The 17,873-nt window shown below is 31.1% G+C and overlaps 4 protein-coding genes across 4 annotated transcripts; all 4 read left to right on the forward strand.

Annotated features, from left to right (window-relative positions):
* Positions 1–1,584: 1,584 nt before the first annotated feature.
* Positions 1,585–5,242, forward strand: GGTG_11555 (hypothetical protein; the record flags this gene model as incomplete). The annotated part of the gene is made up of 11 exons (XM_009229446.1): positions 1,585–1,601; positions 1,908–2,127; positions 2,299–2,360; positions 2,517–2,640; positions 2,850–2,871; positions 3,394–3,428; positions 3,963–4,267; positions 4,433–4,521; positions 4,655–4,724; positions 4,790–4,874; positions 5,195–5,242. The coding sequence occupies 11 exons, from the start codon at positions 1,585–1,587 to the stop codon at positions 5,240–5,242; spliced, it is 1,077 nt and encodes a 358-aa protein (XP_009227710.1).
* Positions 5,243–5,852: 610 nt separating this feature from the next.
* GGTG_11556 (hypothetical protein) lies at positions 5,853–6,788 on the forward strand (the record flags this gene model as incomplete). Its single annotated transcript, XM_009229447.1, has 4 exons — positions 5,853–5,855; positions 6,057–6,199; positions 6,373–6,546; positions 6,671–6,788. The coding sequence occupies 4 exons, from the start codon at positions 5,853–5,855 to the stop codon at positions 6,786–6,788; spliced, it is 438 nt and encodes a 145-aa protein (XP_009227711.1).
* Positions 6,789–11,614: 4,826 nt separating this feature from the next.
* GGTG_11557 (hypothetical protein) lies at positions 11,615–12,941 on the forward strand (the record flags this gene model as incomplete). The annotated part of the gene is made up of 4 exons (XM_009229448.1): positions 11,615–11,654; positions 11,903–12,218; positions 12,285–12,446; positions 12,896–12,941. 4 exons carry the CDS (start codon positions 11,615–11,617, stop codon positions 12,939–12,941), a joined length of 564 nt encoding a protein of 187 aa, XP_009227712.1.
* Positions 12,942–16,644: 3,703 nt separating this feature from the next.
* On the forward strand, positions 16,645–17,677 carry GGTG_11558 (hypothetical protein; the record flags this gene model as incomplete). Its single annotated transcript, XM_009229449.1, has 5 exons — positions 16,645–16,672; positions 16,774–16,970; positions 17,081–17,156; positions 17,280–17,395; positions 17,552–17,677. 5 exons carry the CDS (start codon positions 16,645–16,647, stop codon positions 17,675–17,677), a joined length of 543 nt encoding a protein of 180 aa, XP_009227713.1.
* Positions 17,678–17,873: the final 196 nt, after the last annotated feature.

A 17,873-nucleotide genomic window follows, 5' to 3' on the forward strand; every position in this document is an offset into this window, starting at 1 on the left:
CTTTTTTGCTTAATTGGTTTTTTTTTGCTTTTGTGTAAGGGCTGCTTTTTCCCGGGGTAAAAGGGGGGATTTTGCCCGTTTTGCTTCCGGCAACGATCCGGTTCGTAACGATTTTGAAATGGAAATTATTGGAATTTCGTAATGGGTAAACTTCGTAAGCCAAATTTTTTTTTGCATTGTTGGGTTTGCTTTCGTACCGGGCAATATAAAAAATAAAATAGGTATCCAGCTTTGTTGCACGGAATATAAAATGCCCCGAACATATTTTTCGGCGATTTTTTTATTGCTTTTTTTTTTTTTTACACCGTTTATCGTTATATTCTTTTAATTTATACCACGTACACGCCGTAATTTGCTTGCATTGCATGCTTTTATATCTTTAATTTAAATAGCGGTAATATTGCGCCGTAATTAATTTAAAGTTAAAAAGTTAGCATTAATATGCCAACCCATTCCATTAAAAATAATTTTTTTGCAAATTTATTGCGCTTTTTAAATTTGCAATTTAAAGCAACGCCGTTACCTTTTTTTTGTTACTTTTTTTTATTTATAACGAAACGGTAACCCGTTCGATATTTCCATGCGGGTTTTCGGCGTTAAATGCCTTTATTAGCTTTAATTAATGTTTCGCTTTGCTTTTATCGTTAAAAAAAAATTAAAATTTATTGGTTGGTAAGCCCGTTATTACTAAAGCTATTATTGGTTTAGTAATTTTTAAACCGTTCGTTTGTTCGGTTGTATCCTAAACCGCAAAAAGCGCGTACCACGTTCGTAACCGGTTCGTTGCGGCGGGGTTGCCGTAATTATTTGCAACCTTTTTTATGCTTTTGCTTATATCGTTCGTTTCCGGCCCGGGCCGGCATTTTTTTTCCGTTTGTTAACGGGTATTAACATTTTGGAAATGCAAACGAACGTTTTTTAACGGGTGCTAATAAACCGTTTTAACCCAGCTTTTACTCAATTTTTTATTGCAAATCCGTTTAATTTTTTCGGGTTTTATTTTTTTAATTTTTTTACTTTCGGTAATAATAAAAATTTTATTGTTAATTATGGATGCTATTGCTTTTTTGGCTTTTATTGCTTGGGGTGCTTTGGAAACGGTTTGCGTTTTTGCGGTTACTTGGGCCTAAATTTGTTTCCCATTTCCTCCGTTTGCGGCCGTTGCTTATTGCGCTTAATTCTTTTTTTTTAATATGGTTTTAATTCGTTTAAAAAATTAAAAAATTATTTAAATTGCGTTGGAGTTAATTGCTAAGGTTGTTAAAATTGCAATTGCTTGGTTAATTGCTTTAACGTATTAAACGAATTTTGCAATAATTTTAACGGCCGTAATTTTTCTTTTTTTTTATTAAGCGATTGGAAATACTTTTTTGCAAATTGCATTGTTGCAATAATTAATTGGGTTTTTTTGGGCTTGCAATTGGTTTTTGTCGTAATTGTTGCTGGTTTGGGTAATTCCCGTTACGTATTGCGTATTTCGATTGGTTAAAGCCAATGGCCTTTTCCATTAACGCCGCAACGGCGCTTCGAAGTATTATCGAATTCGCTTAGCTTTTAAGCAAATTAGCGTTTCCGGTTTTCGTAATGGCTTTAATTTTTTTGTATGTCGTTATTGTTGTTGCGCGCAAATAAAAAACGTTTTTTTTTAAAACAAATCTTTTTTTTATTAACCAAGCATATATTTAAGCCAAAACCGAATTATAAAAAACCGTTTATTTGCGCTTGCTTAAAAAATTGCAACAACATTACCCATTTAAAACCTTATTTTATTTAATTAAATCGCTTTACGAATTGGCCGAAACGGGATTGCATTAATTTATTACATACCAAAAGCATTACAAAAAACGTTTAAATTGTTCCATTTCCAATTACAATTTTTATTTGTTTTTTTTAAAAATCGGCAAAAGCTTTGGAATTGTTGGTATGCAAACCAACGATACGTTAAATTTAAATAGCAAAGTTTTTATGGAAAAAAAAGAAATTGCTTTTTTGGAAGCAAATTTTAAAGCCAAATTACGGTTTATTTTAAGCTCGGGAAATAAAGGCCATTTTAACGGTTGCAAAATAACGATTGGCAAAACAATTATTTACATGCAGCAAAAAAAACGAGCAAATTGGTTCGAGCTTGTGCTTTATAAAAGCGATAACATTTAGCAATAATACGTAGTTTAACGCGTACAAAAGGCGTATATTAGCTTTATATGCTAGCCGGAAGCCGCATTTAACTGCTTTGTAACCGCGCAAGCTTAAAACCCCTTTAATACGAACGTTACAAAGTTTAACAAACGCATTTAATAGCAAATTAACAATGCGGATAAAAGCTTAAACTACGTGCAAATGGATTTAACACAAGCCAAGCTGTACGTATTCGTAAACGGGTCCTTTGCTAACAACAAGGATTTAAATTTACAAATTAGCTTTTTGGTTATTTTTGGCGTTAAATAAAGCATAAAGCAAAAAAACAATTTCCAAATTATTAAAAATATATTGCATTGGAGCTTTGTTAAATGCAAAAGGGTAATACGCAATATTTTTGCAAGCGAAATTTACGGCATGGTTAGCAAATTTAATGCTGGTTACGTTTTAAAAATTACGCTTTCCGCAATTCGCGAAAGGCTAAAATTGCCCTTTTACAAACTGGTAATTTGCACAAATAGCTTATTGCTTTATTAATGCTTCGTTTAGCTTGGAATAACAACGAAAAAACGCTTTATAATAAATATTATGGCTTTTTGCAAATTTTACGAAAAGCGGGAAATTAACGAAATCCGGTAAATTGCAAAAGCAAATAATTTTGCAAACGTTATAACCAAAAATTAGCTAAATAAAGCTTTTAAAAATTTCGTTAGCTCCAACATTACAACGGTAAAAGTTAAAAAATAAGTAAAGCAAAATTAAAAGTAAAAAAAAGCTAAAGGTTATTCCAATCGATTTTTTTTTCCATTTCCATAACGAGCTATTAACCCCGAAAACGTAGCGCGCAAAGCATGGAACCGTACTTTTTATAATCGATAAAAGCAATAAAACAAAAGCTTAAAAAAACGATACCATTATTTTTTTAAATTTCCTTTATTTTTCGTTTTTTTTATCCGCTTTTCCCATAAAGGCCGCAGCATTCCACATACGGAAAGCTACCAATTGGCCCGCTTTATTACGCTCCGTTCGTATTATCGTAAAAAGGTTATCGTTAGCTTTAGCGAACGTACCGTTTTTGCCGGCGTTTTTTTTAGCAAAAAGCAAAAGCATTTTGCAAATAGTTCGCTATTTATCCAATTTTTGCAAATAAATAAACCTTATTAAATAAATATCCAAATTATTTAACCCAAAAATAAAAATTTATACTTTTTTTGCAAACATCCTTATTTTAACGCTAAATAAAAAAAAATTTAAAAGCAAAACGCATAATTATAAAGGGATTAAAAAAAATTGTTAGTTCGAACCGGCAAATAAGCTTTTAAAAATCGAAATGCTTATATGGGCTTGCATGTATAGCCCGAAGCGTATAACCAATACCTTTTTTTATTCGGAATTTGGTTTTAACAATTACTACCGTTATTTAGCTTAAGCATTTTGCTAGCTAAAATTAATTTAAAACATTTTAAGCATGGAATTAATTGGAAATTCCCTTTTTAACCGCGCTTACCAAAGCTTGCAAAAAACATCGGGCTTTTACTATTAATAATGGAACGAAAAGGAATTTTAAAGGAAATTTTGCCTTTTTTTTTTCCTTTTTTTCCGGAAATTAATTAATTAAAACGAGCGTTAAATTGTTAAGCGGGCAAATTAACATTTACAATTACATCCAACGAATTTTGTAATTGCGCTAAAGCAGCTTTTAATTGCTTAAAAAGCTTAAGCTAAGCCGTAATTTATTTGTTTTGGTTATTAAACGAATTAATAAAAGCAAATACAGCCAATGGATTTTATAATTGCATTAAAACGGGGTTTAATTGCTTAAAAAGTTTAAATTAAGCTTTGGTTTGCTTTTAATAATCGATGGAAATTGTTTTTATTGTATTAACAAAAAGAACGGGCTAAACGTTAGCTTATTTGTATTGCTTGGTAAAAGCCGTATTAATTACATTAATAAAAAGCACAAGCTAAGCGTTGGTTTGCTCGTGCTATTCGGTGGAAACCGTATTAATTATATCGATAAAAAGCACAAGCTAAGCGCTAGCTTGCTCGTACTATTCGGTAAATGCCGTTTTTATTGCATTATTAAAAAAAACAAGCTAAAATTTGGCTTATTTGCGTTATTCGGTAAAAGGTCCGTTTTAAGCTTAAAAAGCTAAAAATCCTGCAAATTCCGTTTTTTCCTTATAATTAACTTTTTGCGCAATAAAATTTTTATTTAAACGAAAAATAAAACGGCTTTGCGGTTTTATTAAATCGGTATAATTTAGTTAAAACCCGAATGCCGTTTAAATAATAGCACGTTCCGTAAATTTAGCGCAACGGTATTGCGCAAAAGCCAAATAACGTTTAAAACGTGCATTATGCGCGCTTTTCGCTTTTTCGAAAGTACGTTTAGCAAGCTTAAAAATCCTTAAATCGATAAAAGCCAAATTGTTATATTTAGCCTTTTTTTGTACCTGTTAATTAAAAAAAGCTTAATTTTTTTTATTAAAACAACCCGCAAACCGATTTAATCCAGGTTTTGCAAGCGCATTCGTCGTATTAATTAGCGTAAAAAAGTTAATACGCGCAATTCCGGAATTAACCTTGTAAGGATCGACAAATTTAAAAGGGCTAATAGCCAAATCGTAAGCCGAATTAACGTAAAAATTAGCAAGCAAAACAATAACCAAACCTTTAAACGAATCCTAAGCAAGCGTAATTTTTTTTTTAAAATAATTAGCGAAATCGTTAATTTGGTTTTAAACCGGGTTTAGCTAAAGCTAAGCTTTTTCGTTGGTTTAACCACTTTAAATGTTAATTTCGCCTTTATTATTTTTTTGCTTAAAACCTTTTTGCTTTTTAAGCCGGCAGTTTTTGCAATTGCTAAAAAGGTTTTTTCTTTTTAAAGCAACCATTTTAATTACAAAGCGATTTGGGAAAGCGAAAAATATTTAATCGAAAGGTTAAAAGCAAAACGGGCAAAGCAACAAGGTTAAAAAAAAGGTTTACAAATTTAAATTTATTAAATTGCAATTAAAATAAAAAAAGTGCTTTTTATAAATACAAACCCCAAAAGCTAACAAAATGCTTATTAATATTGTTTTTTATTAAAGCAATTTATTAAATAGCCTTTTACCGCGCTAAAAAGCATACCACCCTCTTTTTTTATTATTTTTTAAATTAATAACCCAATGCTTCCTAACGTACCGAAATGCCTTTCCAAAGCTTAATTTCCTTTTATTCCTTTGCCATTATTTATTTTTTAAATAAAAATTCGAATTTCCAAATCCAGCATGTTTTTCTTTTGTTAAATCCATTTTAATAAAGCCTTTTGGAAATTTTGGTAATTTCCAAATAAAGCTTTTTTTTTAATGGAAAGGTTTACCCGTTGCCCACGCACAAAAAAAAATAATGCCGGTATTGGAACAACATTGCGGTACGCGTGCGATCCGGAAAAAAAAATTGTTACAAAAAGCTTTAGGATTTTCCGGATCCCGTACGGGCTAATTTTATTTGCTTTAAGCAAAGCAAAGAACCACTTTTTGGGTAATCGTCCTTGCGCATATAAAAGGCAATCCTGTGCCTTTCTTTTGGCAGATAAAATTTTTCCTCGATGTGCATAATAATAGGATTTTCCCTAAATCATTAAAATCGTTGTTTACCTTTACCAGGAAATTTCCGAGCTTTAAAATAGGAGTACCAAACTCTTACCAATAAAATTTAACAATTTTAAAATGGTAAAGAAAAATAACCGGTTAAAAACGCAAGCACAAAAAAAACGAACCGCTTTAAATAAATAACCCAACGCTAAACTAATTACCAAACGCAAATACCCGGATTACCAACCTAATATAAAAAAGCTATAAATATATGCTTAATTATACTTAGCAATACCTAGCAGCAAGCCCGAAAACAAACCGTTGCTTTACATATTTTAGCGCTTGCGGATTTTTTCCCGCAACATTTTTAACACTTTATTAAAAAACGCTAAATTATTTTTATTATTAATTTATTTTATAACCGCTATATGGAATTGCTTATATAAATTAAAAAGCGCAAAAAAAACAACAAAAATAATACCGTTACCGGGGAAAAACCGGCATTTACTAATTGCTAAGCTTGCTTAAAAGCAAACTTTTTAACCTTTAAGTTATTAGCAACTTCCGCAGCTTCGTTAGCACGCAATAAAGCGTTAAAAGCTTTTAAAGCGTAAAAAGCGAAAGCTTAAAGCATCGATATTATATTGCCGGAAAGGAACCGTACAAATTCCAAACCGGTAGCATTTGCATTTATAAAAACCCCGGCGCTAAAAAAAGGAAGCATTTGGAAACGGTTAAAGTTAAAGCCAGTACCGGCAAGTACCCCGAATTTGTTAAATCCATTTTTGTTAGCACGCCGGAACGTAAAAACCTTAGCAATTAAAGCGTTGTAAGCTTTTTAGCATTATACCATACCGTTAGCAAATTGGCAAATTACAAAAAGCCAACAAAACCAAAGCAATTTACTAAATATTTGCGGCAATTATTTAATTTAAAGTAACGCATGTTTTTAGCTTTGGGAAACGTTTTATAATATTTGGCGAAAAGCTTAACGGCAGCACGAGCTTTTTTAATTGCAGCAAAGTAAGGTTAAGGAAAAATACGTTAGCAACCTGGTTAAATAAAGGATAAAAAACAACTTACCGCTTTATACTAAACGTTTTAATTGGTACAAAAATAATAAAATAACGCGTTTAAATTTAAAGCAATTAATAAATTAACAAATATAAAAGTTACCCGAAGCTATAAAAAAAACAAACCAATTTTAAAATAACAAACCGCAACTTTGCTAAACCGCATTTTCCCGTTTTACTTTTTACCCGAATTATTAACCAAACGGTTAACGCAATTTATATAAATTTTACGCGCAAAATTAAATAATTAACCGGAGCGCAAGCAAAAAAAAACGAAAAAAGCATTTACGTTATTTGCTAAAAAAAGCACAATGCTTTCGGAAATAGCCGTTAAAACGTTTATTGCTTTGCGGGTTATAAATTTATATCGCTAAATATACGATAAAGTTAAAATGAAAGGAAAAAACAAAGCGAAAGCGAAAAAACAAAAAAAAATTAACAATGTAATTAGCGTTAATTTACGCGTTATTGCCGTTGTTGTTATCGTTGCTAACGCTAAAAAAATCGTTGCTATTATTAAATACTTTTACAGGAAAAGGACGGGCAACGGGACGGGCAAAAAAAGCGATAAAAACGATAAAATCGAAAGAATTGGAAGCAACAAAACCGGACGCAAACCCCCCATTTACCCAACCATTATTACGAACGCCGCTACCGCCGCGGCCACCGCGCTTGGCAAAATTAGCTTTAGCTTTGCCTTTTTTTTTAAAGAAAGCCGTTAATTAATATTGCAACCGATTAAAAGTAAAGTTAAAAATGGCCGAAAGTAAAACAAATAAAGGCATAACCAAGCGCTAAAAAAAAGAAGCGCGTTAAAAAAGGATTAAAATAATAAAAAATAACCGGAAGCAATGCGGAAAAAAAAGCGGTTAAAAAGGATAAAGCATTGCATTAAAGGAAAAAAAAAGGAAAAAAAGGAAAGGTAAAAAAGGGTGGAAAAGGAAAAAAGAAAAAGGAAAAAAAAAAAACAAGCAAAGTAAAAAAAAGGCACCGGTAAAAAAGCAACTTTCCCAAACCCTTTTAAAGCCATTACGCCGGCGAAAAAAAGCACAATTACCTTCCAAAATACAATTACTTACCCTTAACCCAACAAAGCCACAAACACCCAAACGGCAAGCCCAAAAAGCACCGTTACCCCAACGGAAACGGCTAAGCATTAACTTAACAAAAATACGTACGAAAACGTCGATAAAAACGGCCGCCGATACCTAGCTACAAAGGATAAAATAACGATATAAAAAAAGTTACGCTATACCGGATACGAACCGTACCTAAAAGCACGACGCAAAGCCGAAAGCGCGAAGCGCTGGCCTTACGCAACAATTACTTAATTGGCCAAGCTTTCGCTTATTTAGCGGTAACCGCCGGAATTACCTTAAAGCAATGGCGCTTTTTTAAAGCCATATTTCCTACACATTTTTTTTATAATTTTTTTATATAATAATTTCCCATTTTCACTTTACCATTATACCCTTTTTGGCCGGGGGTACAAAAACGCTTTTTTGCCGGAGCATTTATTAGCAATCGAACGGATTACAGTAAACGGAGCCAGCGGTTTAATACCAACCCGGTACTGGTTCGTAAGCGCAGGGTTTTCTTTTTTAAGCTAAACCCAAGGGTTTCCCTTACGCAACATTTAGCAGTAGCACTAAGGTTTTTCCCATAAATAAAATAAAGTATAAATATATATATATATATATATATAATTATTTTTGTAAACGATTGTTTAATTATCGGGCTTAATATTAAGTATATTAGCATTTTTAAATAATGCTTACATAAAGTATATGCGTTAAAAAACCGCAGGTTTGCAAGTTACTTTTTAAGCGTTTAAATCGAAAGGGATAAGCTTAAACGGCTTTTTTGCATTTACCAAAGCCAATATATCGAAAAAATGCTTGTTATTTTCGGCTTGCAAAATTTTCGAACTATTGGTATTTTTTTACAACCGGGTATGCTAAATGATATTAGCGGATCCTTTATAACCTTAATTAAAGTTAAATTTTTACAAAGTATTATAAGGACCGTTATGTACTTAATGCTATTACCCCGCCCGGATATCGGTTTTGCTGTTTAATGGATTTTACGCTATTTAATAAAGCTTACCAATACCTACATTAACGCCGCAAAAAACCTATTAAAATATTTAAGTAGCACCCAAAACTTAACCATTTAATATGGTAAGTTAAAAGGGTTAATGTTAATAAACCTTGTAAAAGCCAAAATAGCAAGGATGTTGGTAAAAGTCTGGTACTCCTGTTTTAAAGCTTGGAGATTTCCTGGTAAAGGTAAACAACGATTTCAATAATTTGGGGAAAATCTTATTATTGTGCATACCGAAGAAAAAATCTATCTGCCAAAAAAAGGGCACAAGATTGCCCCTTATATGCGCAGGAACAATTACCCAAAAAGTGGTTCCTTGCTTTGCTTAAAGCAAATAAAATTGGCCCGTGCAAAATCCGAAAGATCCCAAAGCCTTATGTAATAACTTCCCTTTCCGGATCGCACGCGCACCGCAATGCTATTTCAATACCGGCACTATTTTTTTTTGTGCGCGGGCAACGGGTAAACCTTCCCGTTAAAACGAAAAAAAGGCCTTATTTAAAAATTATTAAAATTTTTAAAAAGCCCTATCAAAATAAATTTAATAAAAAAAAAACATATTGGATTTGGAAATCCGAATTTTTATTTAAAAAATAAATAATGGCAAAAAAATAAAAGGAAATTAAATTTTAAAAAGGCATTTCGGTGCGTTAGGAAGCATTGGGTTATTAATTTAAAGAATAATAAAAAAAAGGGTAATGTACGTTTTTGGCGCGGCAAAAGGTTATTTAATAAATCGCTTTAATAAAAAATAATATTAATAAGCATTTCGTTGGTTTTTGGGGCTTGCATTTATAAAAAGCACTTTTTTTATTTTAATTGCAATTTAATAAATTTAAATTTGTAAACCTTTTTTTTTAACCTTATTGCCTTGCCCGTTTTACCCTTAACCTTTTAATTAAATATTTTTCGTTTCCCCAAATCGCTTTGTAACCAAAATAATTATTTCGAAAAAAAAAACCTTTTTGGCAATTGCAAAAGCCGCTAGCTTAAAAAGCAAAAAGGTTTTAAATAAAAAAATAACGAAAGCGAAATTAACATTTAAAGTAATTAAGCCAACGAAAAAGTTTAATTTTAGCCAAACCCGGTTTAAAACCAAATTAACAATTCCGCCGATCATTCCAAAGAAAAAATTACGCTCGTTTAGGATCCGTTTAAAAATTTGGTTATTGTTCCGTTTGCTAATCCTTACGTTAATTCGGCTTATAATCCGGCTATTGGTTTTTTTAAATTCGTTAATTTTTATAAAATCGATTCCGGAATTGCGCGCATTAGCTTTTTTACGCCAATTAATATAACGAATGCGCTTGCAAAACCTGGATTAAATTGGTTTGCGGGTCGTTTCGATAAAAAAAATTAAGCTTTTTTTAATTAGCAAATATAAAAAAAAGCTAAATATAACGATTTGGTTTTTATTAATTCGGGAATTTTTAAGCTTGCTAAACGTGCTTTCGAAAAAGCGAAAAGCGCGCATAATGTACGTTTTAAGCGTTATTTAGCTTTCGCGCAATACCGTTGCGCTAAATTTGCGGAACGTACTATTACCCAAACGGCATTCGGGCTTTAATTAAATTATATTAATTTAATAAAATCGTAAAGCGATTTTATTTTTCGTTTAAATAAAAATTTTATTGCGCAAAAAGTTAATTATAAGGAAAAAACGGAATTTGCAAAATCCTTAGCTTTTTAAGCTTAAAACGAACTTTTTACCGAGCAATGCAAGCAAATTAAATTTTAATTTATTTTTTTTAATAATGCAGCAAAAACGGCATCCACTAAATAGTAAAAGCAGGCCAGCATTTAACTTATGCTTCTTGTTAATATAGCTAATACGGCTTTTACCAAGCAATACGAACAAACTAACGCTTAGCTTGTGCTTTTTATCGATATAACCAATACGGCTTTTACTAAGCAATACGAACAAGCTAACGTTTAGCCTGTTTTTTTTGTTAATATAATGGAAACAACCTTTACCAATTATTAAAAGCAAACCAAAGCTTAATTTAAGCTTTTTAAGCAATTAAAAGCCGTTTTAATGCAATTACAAAATTTATTAGCTATATTTATTTTTATTAATTCGTTTAATAATTAAAACGAGCAAGTTACGGCTTAGCTTAAGCTTTTTAAGCAATTAAAAATTATTTTAACGCAATTACAAAATTCGTTAAATGTAATTGTAAATATTAATTTGCCCGTTTAGCAATTTAACGCTTGTTTTAATTAATTAATTCCCGGAAAAAAAAAAAAAAAAGGCAAAATTTTTTTTAAAACTCCTTTTCGTCCCATTATTGGTAATAAAGGCCCGATATTTTTTGCAAATTTTAATAAACGCGGTTAAAAAGGGGATTTCCAATCGATTTTATGCTTAAAATGCTTTAAATTAATTTTAATTAGCAAAATGCTTAAATTGAATAACGGTAATAGCTATCGAAACCAAATTTTAAATAAAAAAAAGTATTGGCTATGCGTTTTAAGCTATACATGCAAATCCATATAAGCATTCCAATTTTTAAAAGCTTATTTGCCGGTTCGAACTAATAATCTTTTTTAATCCTTTTATAATTATGCGTTTTGCTTTTAAATTCCTTTTTGTTTAGCGTTAAAATAAGGATATTTGCAAAAAAAATGTAAATTTTTATTTTTGGGTTAAATAATTTAAATATTTATTTAATAAGGTTTATTTGCTTGCAAAAGCTAAACAAATGGCAAACCATTTGCAAAATGCTTTTGTTCCTTACTAAAAAAAACGCCGGCAAAAACGGTACGTTCGCTAAAGCCAACGATAACCTTTTTACGATAATACAAGCGGAGCGTAATAAAGCGGGGCAATCGGTAACTTTCCGTAAATGGAATGCTGCGGCTTTTATAAAAAAGGCGAATAAAAAGGACGAAAAATAAAAAAATTTAAAAAATAATGGTATCGTTTTTTTAAGCTTTTATTTTATTGCTTTTATCGATTATGGAAAGCACGGTTCCATACTTTGCGCGTTGCATTTTTAAGGTTAATAGCTTGTTATGGAAATAAAAAAAAATTAATTAAAATAACCTTTAGCTTTTTTTTACTTTTAATTTTGCTTTACCCATTTTTTAACTTTTACCGTTATAATGTTAAAGCTAACGAAATTTTTAAAAGCTTTATTTGGTTAATTTTTGGTTATAACGTTCGTAAGGTTATTTGCTTTTGCAATCCACCAAATTTCGTTAATTTCCCGCCTTTTATAAAATTTGCGGAAAGCTATAATATTTATTATAAAGCGTTTTTCCGTTATTGTCCCAAATTAAATAAGGCATTGGTAAAGCAACAAATTATTTATGCAAATTACCAGTTTGCAAAAAGGCAATTTTAGCTTTTCGCCAATTGCGAAAAGCGTAATTTTTAAAACGTAACCAGCATTAAACCCGCTAATTATGCCGTAAATTTTACTTGCAAAAACATTGCGTATTACCCTTTTGCACTTAACGAAGCTCCAATGCAATATATTTCCAATAATTTAAAAGCTATTTTTTTGCTTTATGCTTTATTTAACGCTAAAAACAACCAAAAAGCCAATTTGTAAATTTAAATCCTTGTTGTTAGCAAAGGACCCGTTTATAAATACGTATAGCTTAGCTTATATTAAATCCATTTGCACGTAATTCAAGCCTTTATCCGCGTTATCAATTTGCTATTGGATGCGTTTGTTAAACTTTGTAACGTTCGTATTAAAAGGGTTTTGGGCTTGCGCGGTTACAAAGCAGTTAAATGCGGCTTTTAATTAGCATATGGAATTAATATACGCTTTTTGTACGCGCTAAACCACGTATTGTTATTAGGTATTATCGTTTTTGCAAAGTACAAATTCGAACCAATTTGTTTATCCCTTTTATTGCATGCAAACAATCGTTTTGCCGATCGTTATTTTGCAACCGTTAAAATAGCTTTTATTTCCCGGGCTTAAAATAAACCATGGCTTGGTTTTAAAATTTGCTTCCAAAAAAGCAATTTCCTTTTTTTTTATAAAGGCTTTATTGCTTAAATTTAACGTATTATTGGTTTGCATACCAATAATTCCAAAGCTTTTGCCGATTTTTAAAAGGAGCAAACAAAAATCGTAATTGGAAATGGAACAATCCAAACGTTTTTTGTAATGCTTTTGGTATGTAACGAACCAATGCAATCCCGTTTCGGCCAATCCGTAAAGCGATTTAATTAAACGAAGCAAAGTTTTAAATAAGTAATGTTGTTGCAATTTTTTAAACAAGCGCAAATAAACGGTCCTTTGCAATTCGGTTTCGGTTTGGGTATATGTTTAATTAATATCCCGAATTATTAATTGGTTGCTTGTAGTTATAAAGCTTAATGCAAACGCGAAAATTAAGCATTAATTGCATTGCATAATTATTGGAAATTAAATAAACAACGTTGCTTTTTTCCAATTGCTATACCTTTGTACCATAAATTTTAACTTTTTGTAAAATGCCGAATTTATTTTTTTAACCTTTTTAACCATTTGTAAACCAAAAACCTTTGCCAATTTATCGATTTGCTATTTTTTAATCGGTTTTATTACTTTGTTAATTAACAAATTCCCAATTTCTTTTTGGTTTAATTGCTTAAAAGGTTTGCCAAAGGTTATAATTTTGCCAATTTAGCGGTAATAAAGCGCTAAACGCATGGACTTTATTTTTTTTGCGCTTACGAAAGCTAATAAAATAATTTTTTGCGCGGCGTTGCGTTTAAAGCATTTATTGTGCTATGCAATAACCGGAAATATCGAAGGCTAAAATGCTTTGCGCGGTTTTTTTCGTTGGCGCGAAAGCGGCGGCGGGAAGTTTTCGATTTTAAAATCGTTTTTGTTATTGCTTTTTAAATTGTAATTTTAATGCTTGGTAATCCTGCAAAATCGTTTTCGAAATCGTAGCTTAAACGAAGCTAAATATGCAAATAGTTCCGGTTGCTCCTTTAAATTTGCTATTTGTTGCTTTTCCAATTTATGGTAAAGTTTGCAAATAATGTTGCGGAACGTTATTGGGCCGTTTAGCATATCGATAGTAACTTTGTTATTTATTACCAATAAAACTTTAAAAGGTTTTTGCTATCCCTTTTTTTTTCGGTATATAAAAACCTTATTTTTTAAAGCAAAAGAATTAAGCAACGTCCTTTCGATGTTCGAACCGTTGCGCGTATTTAAAGCGTTATTAACTTTTTATTTAGCAAAAAGTTTGCGCAACTTTGCTATGGCTTTGGTAATTGCTACCGTTCGTTAAATTTGCATTCCCGTAAGTGCTAAATTGCTAATTAATCGGGGCATAGCACCAAAAACGAATAGCGTAAAAACTAGCCCGTTAAGTTCGGCGGTATCGTTTAGCGCTTTAACTGCTTTTTAAAACGTTAAATTTGGGTGGATATTAAAGCATTCCTTTTTAATTATTTCGTAAGCACGATAAAAAGGTTCGTAATACCTTTTAACTTTGCTTATTAATTAATAAGCTTTTATAAAAACTTAATAATAAATAATTCCAAAAAGCTTTGCTTCCGCTTGGAATTTATTCGCAACAAAGTTAATTTTTGCATTGTAAAATACCACGTTAAACGGGCTAAAATAAATGTTAAGCCAGCAACGCTTAAAAGCTTCCCAAATTTTTTTAGCTAATCCTTTTTTAAAAAAGGTTGCGGCGCTAAACGCGGTACTTGCATCGATTACATAAAGCATTTATTTATTGTTTAAATGCATAACGTTAACAATTATTTCGTAATTAAAATCGACGTTATTTTTAAGCATAAATTTAAAGCGTTGCGGGGTAAAGCTCGTAATTTAGCAATAATAGCATACCCAATTAATTATTTACAAAGCGTTGCAATTTGCCCGATAGCTTGCTTGGTTAAATATATGCCAAAAGCGCTTAATAAAAGGATAGCCAAATCGTTTGTGCAAACGTTTTAATTCGGCCTTTGTTAAAAAAGGCACTTTTGCGCTTTAAAAATTAATTAAATACGAAGCAATTGCCGTTGTATTGCTAATTTTATCGATAAAAAACCATAAATGGCTTAATTGTTTGGTAATTAATACGCGCTTGCCTTACTTGGTTACAAGCTCGTTGCGCGTATTATCGAAATAAACCCCCAATTTATCCATATCTTCCAAGCATATAAAAAAAAAGGTATGCATTAAAACCATATAAAAAGTAACCGATCCAACGGGGGTTTGCAAAATAATTTTGCTTAAGCTATATAAGGCGTTTTTTAAATTAAAGCGAATTTAATGTTTAGCTTTGCTAGTAACCATTTGGAAATTTGGCAAATAGCGTTGCAATATTCGAAATTGCGTAAAGCTAGCGGTTAAAACTTTTGCGGCTTTTATATCGGGCATAATACCGCACCATTTATTTTTGCTAAAAAGCACGTATTGCTTTAATATTTGCTTTTTATTGCTTTTATTTAATTAACATTAAAAGTAAGCGTGGATGCGGTAGCAAAAAGCTTTATTGGCAAGGAATCCTGCGGTAACAGCAATAAAAAATTATAACGAAAATTTTTTTTTTTTTATCGTTTAATTAATTGCTAAATTTTAACGTTAAATAAATTTGTAAATCGTTTGCGGGCGCTTTATCGTTTTTATTGCTACTTTTTCCTTTGTATTAAAAAAAAATTAAAATTTTTTTTTTTTAATCGCCGTACTTTTGGCGATTTTATTTCCAGCGTTTTTTTAAATTGCGTTGTTTTTTTAACGTATACCGCGTAAAGCGGCAACCAGGTTTGTTGCAAATCCAGCATTTATTGGTATTGCGGTTTTGGAAGCTATAAAAGCGTGGTTTCCCAGCGCTTTTCGTATTTTATTAATCGTTTTTAACGTTTTTTTCGAATCTGCGTTTAACAAAATAATTGCCGTATGCATTTGCATTTTTTTTCATTTGGAAAGTATTGCGCAATTAAAAAGCCAAGTTTTTAAACGTTTTTTTTAAACGTAAAAAAGCTATTTTAAGCTTGGGCACTTTTTAAATTGCACAAAAAGTATTTGTAATTAGCTAATGGTTTTGCTGGTAAACAAAGCCAAAAGCTTGCTAATAGGCTTAAAATTTGTTTAAAAGGATTTAAAGCATTTCCATTTTGTTTTTGCTTGCGTTTTCGCTTTTTAAACGAACGGTTTGGAATGTAATCGAATTTTAATCCGTATAATATTATTGCTTATTAATTTCCGTATTAAAATGCTTTTAAAGCTTAAAGTAAATTTTCTTAAAAAAATAACCTTTACCGATAATTTGGATAAAGTAAGCCTTGGTTTAACTTGTAAAGGCTATAAAAAAAATTGCGTATAGCTACAAAAAGGGAATGCTAAGCGCTTTACAAATATTTGCGAAAATTAAAACTTTATCGTTTAAAATGTCGTATTGTTTTTTTAAGTACTTGTATGCTTTGTTTTACATATTGCAAAAGGCTTTTAGCAAGTTCGAATCGAACGGTGCATTGGGCGTTTCCAGTAATAAAAGCATGCGGTACTAATTTGTTGTTTGGGGTGCCGGCTGGTATTGCAAAAAAACAAGGGTTAAAAAAGTTCCTTAAGGAATTAAAGTTAAAAAAATTGCTCGAAAAATTAGGGTTTGGCTTTTTGCTAAATCCTAAGCAATAAAGTATTCCTTAAAGATTTGGGGCCGGTCCTTTTAATTTGGTAAATTATAAAAATGGACTCCGTTTAATCGGTAAATCTTTTTTTTGGTAAAAAGCTAACCTTTGGTTTATTGCTTAAAGGGATTAAGGAAACGGTAATTTGGAAATGGCTATTTTTACTGGGGTACCGAAAAGTAAAGCCAGTTTTAAAACTGGGTTTTAATTTCGTGCTTGTCGCGTCCAAACTTTCGTATTCGTTCGCTTTAAAGATTTTTGGTTAACCGCTTTTCGGTAGCTTTTTCGTTGCAAGCCTTAGCTCGTGCCGAAATTTTTGCAAATAAGGATGCAATTTCCGGCGCTTTGCCTTTATTTTGGCAATTTAACGTTAAAGGTTTTGCTGCTTTTTTAAATGCCAGGTTTTGGGCGTTATTTATATCGGTTATTAGCAAGTCCAATTTTTTCGAACCCTTTAAATTTGCCTTGCCGGAAACGGTAATTTTTCGATTTATTAAAAATTTAACAAATACTTTTAAGGCTTTTTTATTAAAGTATTTTAAGCGTATTAAGCTTAAACCGTTAAAATCTTTAAAAAAAGCGGAAAGGAAGAATTTACCGCTATAATAGCGGTATTTAAGCATAAACTTAAGGATCCAAGCTTAAATTCGATCGTTAAAAGCGGTTTGGAATGCTTTTTTTAAGGTATAATTTGCTTATTAAAAAAGCTTTTCGTTACAAATGTTTATAAAATTTTAAAAAAAGCCCAAATCCTTAAATAACTTTGTAATTTCTTTTATAAAATAGGTCTTTTTTTAATCGGAATTATTTTTAGAAATTGCTTTTTGCGCTACAAACATTTTGTTAGTAATGCTTATTTAATCGTTAAAGCTTTATTAAAAAAATTCGTAATCGTTCCTTTGGTAAGTAAACGAGCAAATTCGCTTCGAATAATTTTCTAATTCAAAAGCTTACAAAAACTTAAAAATTAAAAATCCAATCCATTTCGGAAATTATACAACGTCTTTTCCTAAGCTCGTAAATTTTTTTTAATTGGTTTTAACCTAATTACTAAACAGCGCGGGCCAAAAAAGAAAGGGATTTACTTGCTTAGCAAATACGCTGTCGAACGGGGGAAAAGTATTCCTTTGCTCCTAAATTTTTCGTTAACTTTCTTTTCGATTAAAACAAATTTTAACGGGTAATTTAGCGCTAAATCCTTTACCTAACCGTTTTATATTGCCTTTCGAACAATATTAATTAATATTGATAAAAATCTGGTACTCCTATTTTAAAGCTCGGAAATTTCCTGGTAAAGGTAAACAATGATTTTAATAATTTAGGGAAAATCCTATTATTGTGCACACCGAAGAAAGAATTTATTTGCCAAAAAAAAGGCAT

Source organism: Gaeumannomyces tritici (genome assembly GCF_000145635.1).
Source record: "Gaeumannomyces tritici R3-111a-1 unplaced genomic scaffold supercont2.7, whole genome shotgun sequence".
NCBI lineage: Eukaryota > Fungi > Ascomycota > Sordariomycetes > Magnaporthales > Magnaporthaceae > Gaeumannomyces > Gaeumannomyces tritici.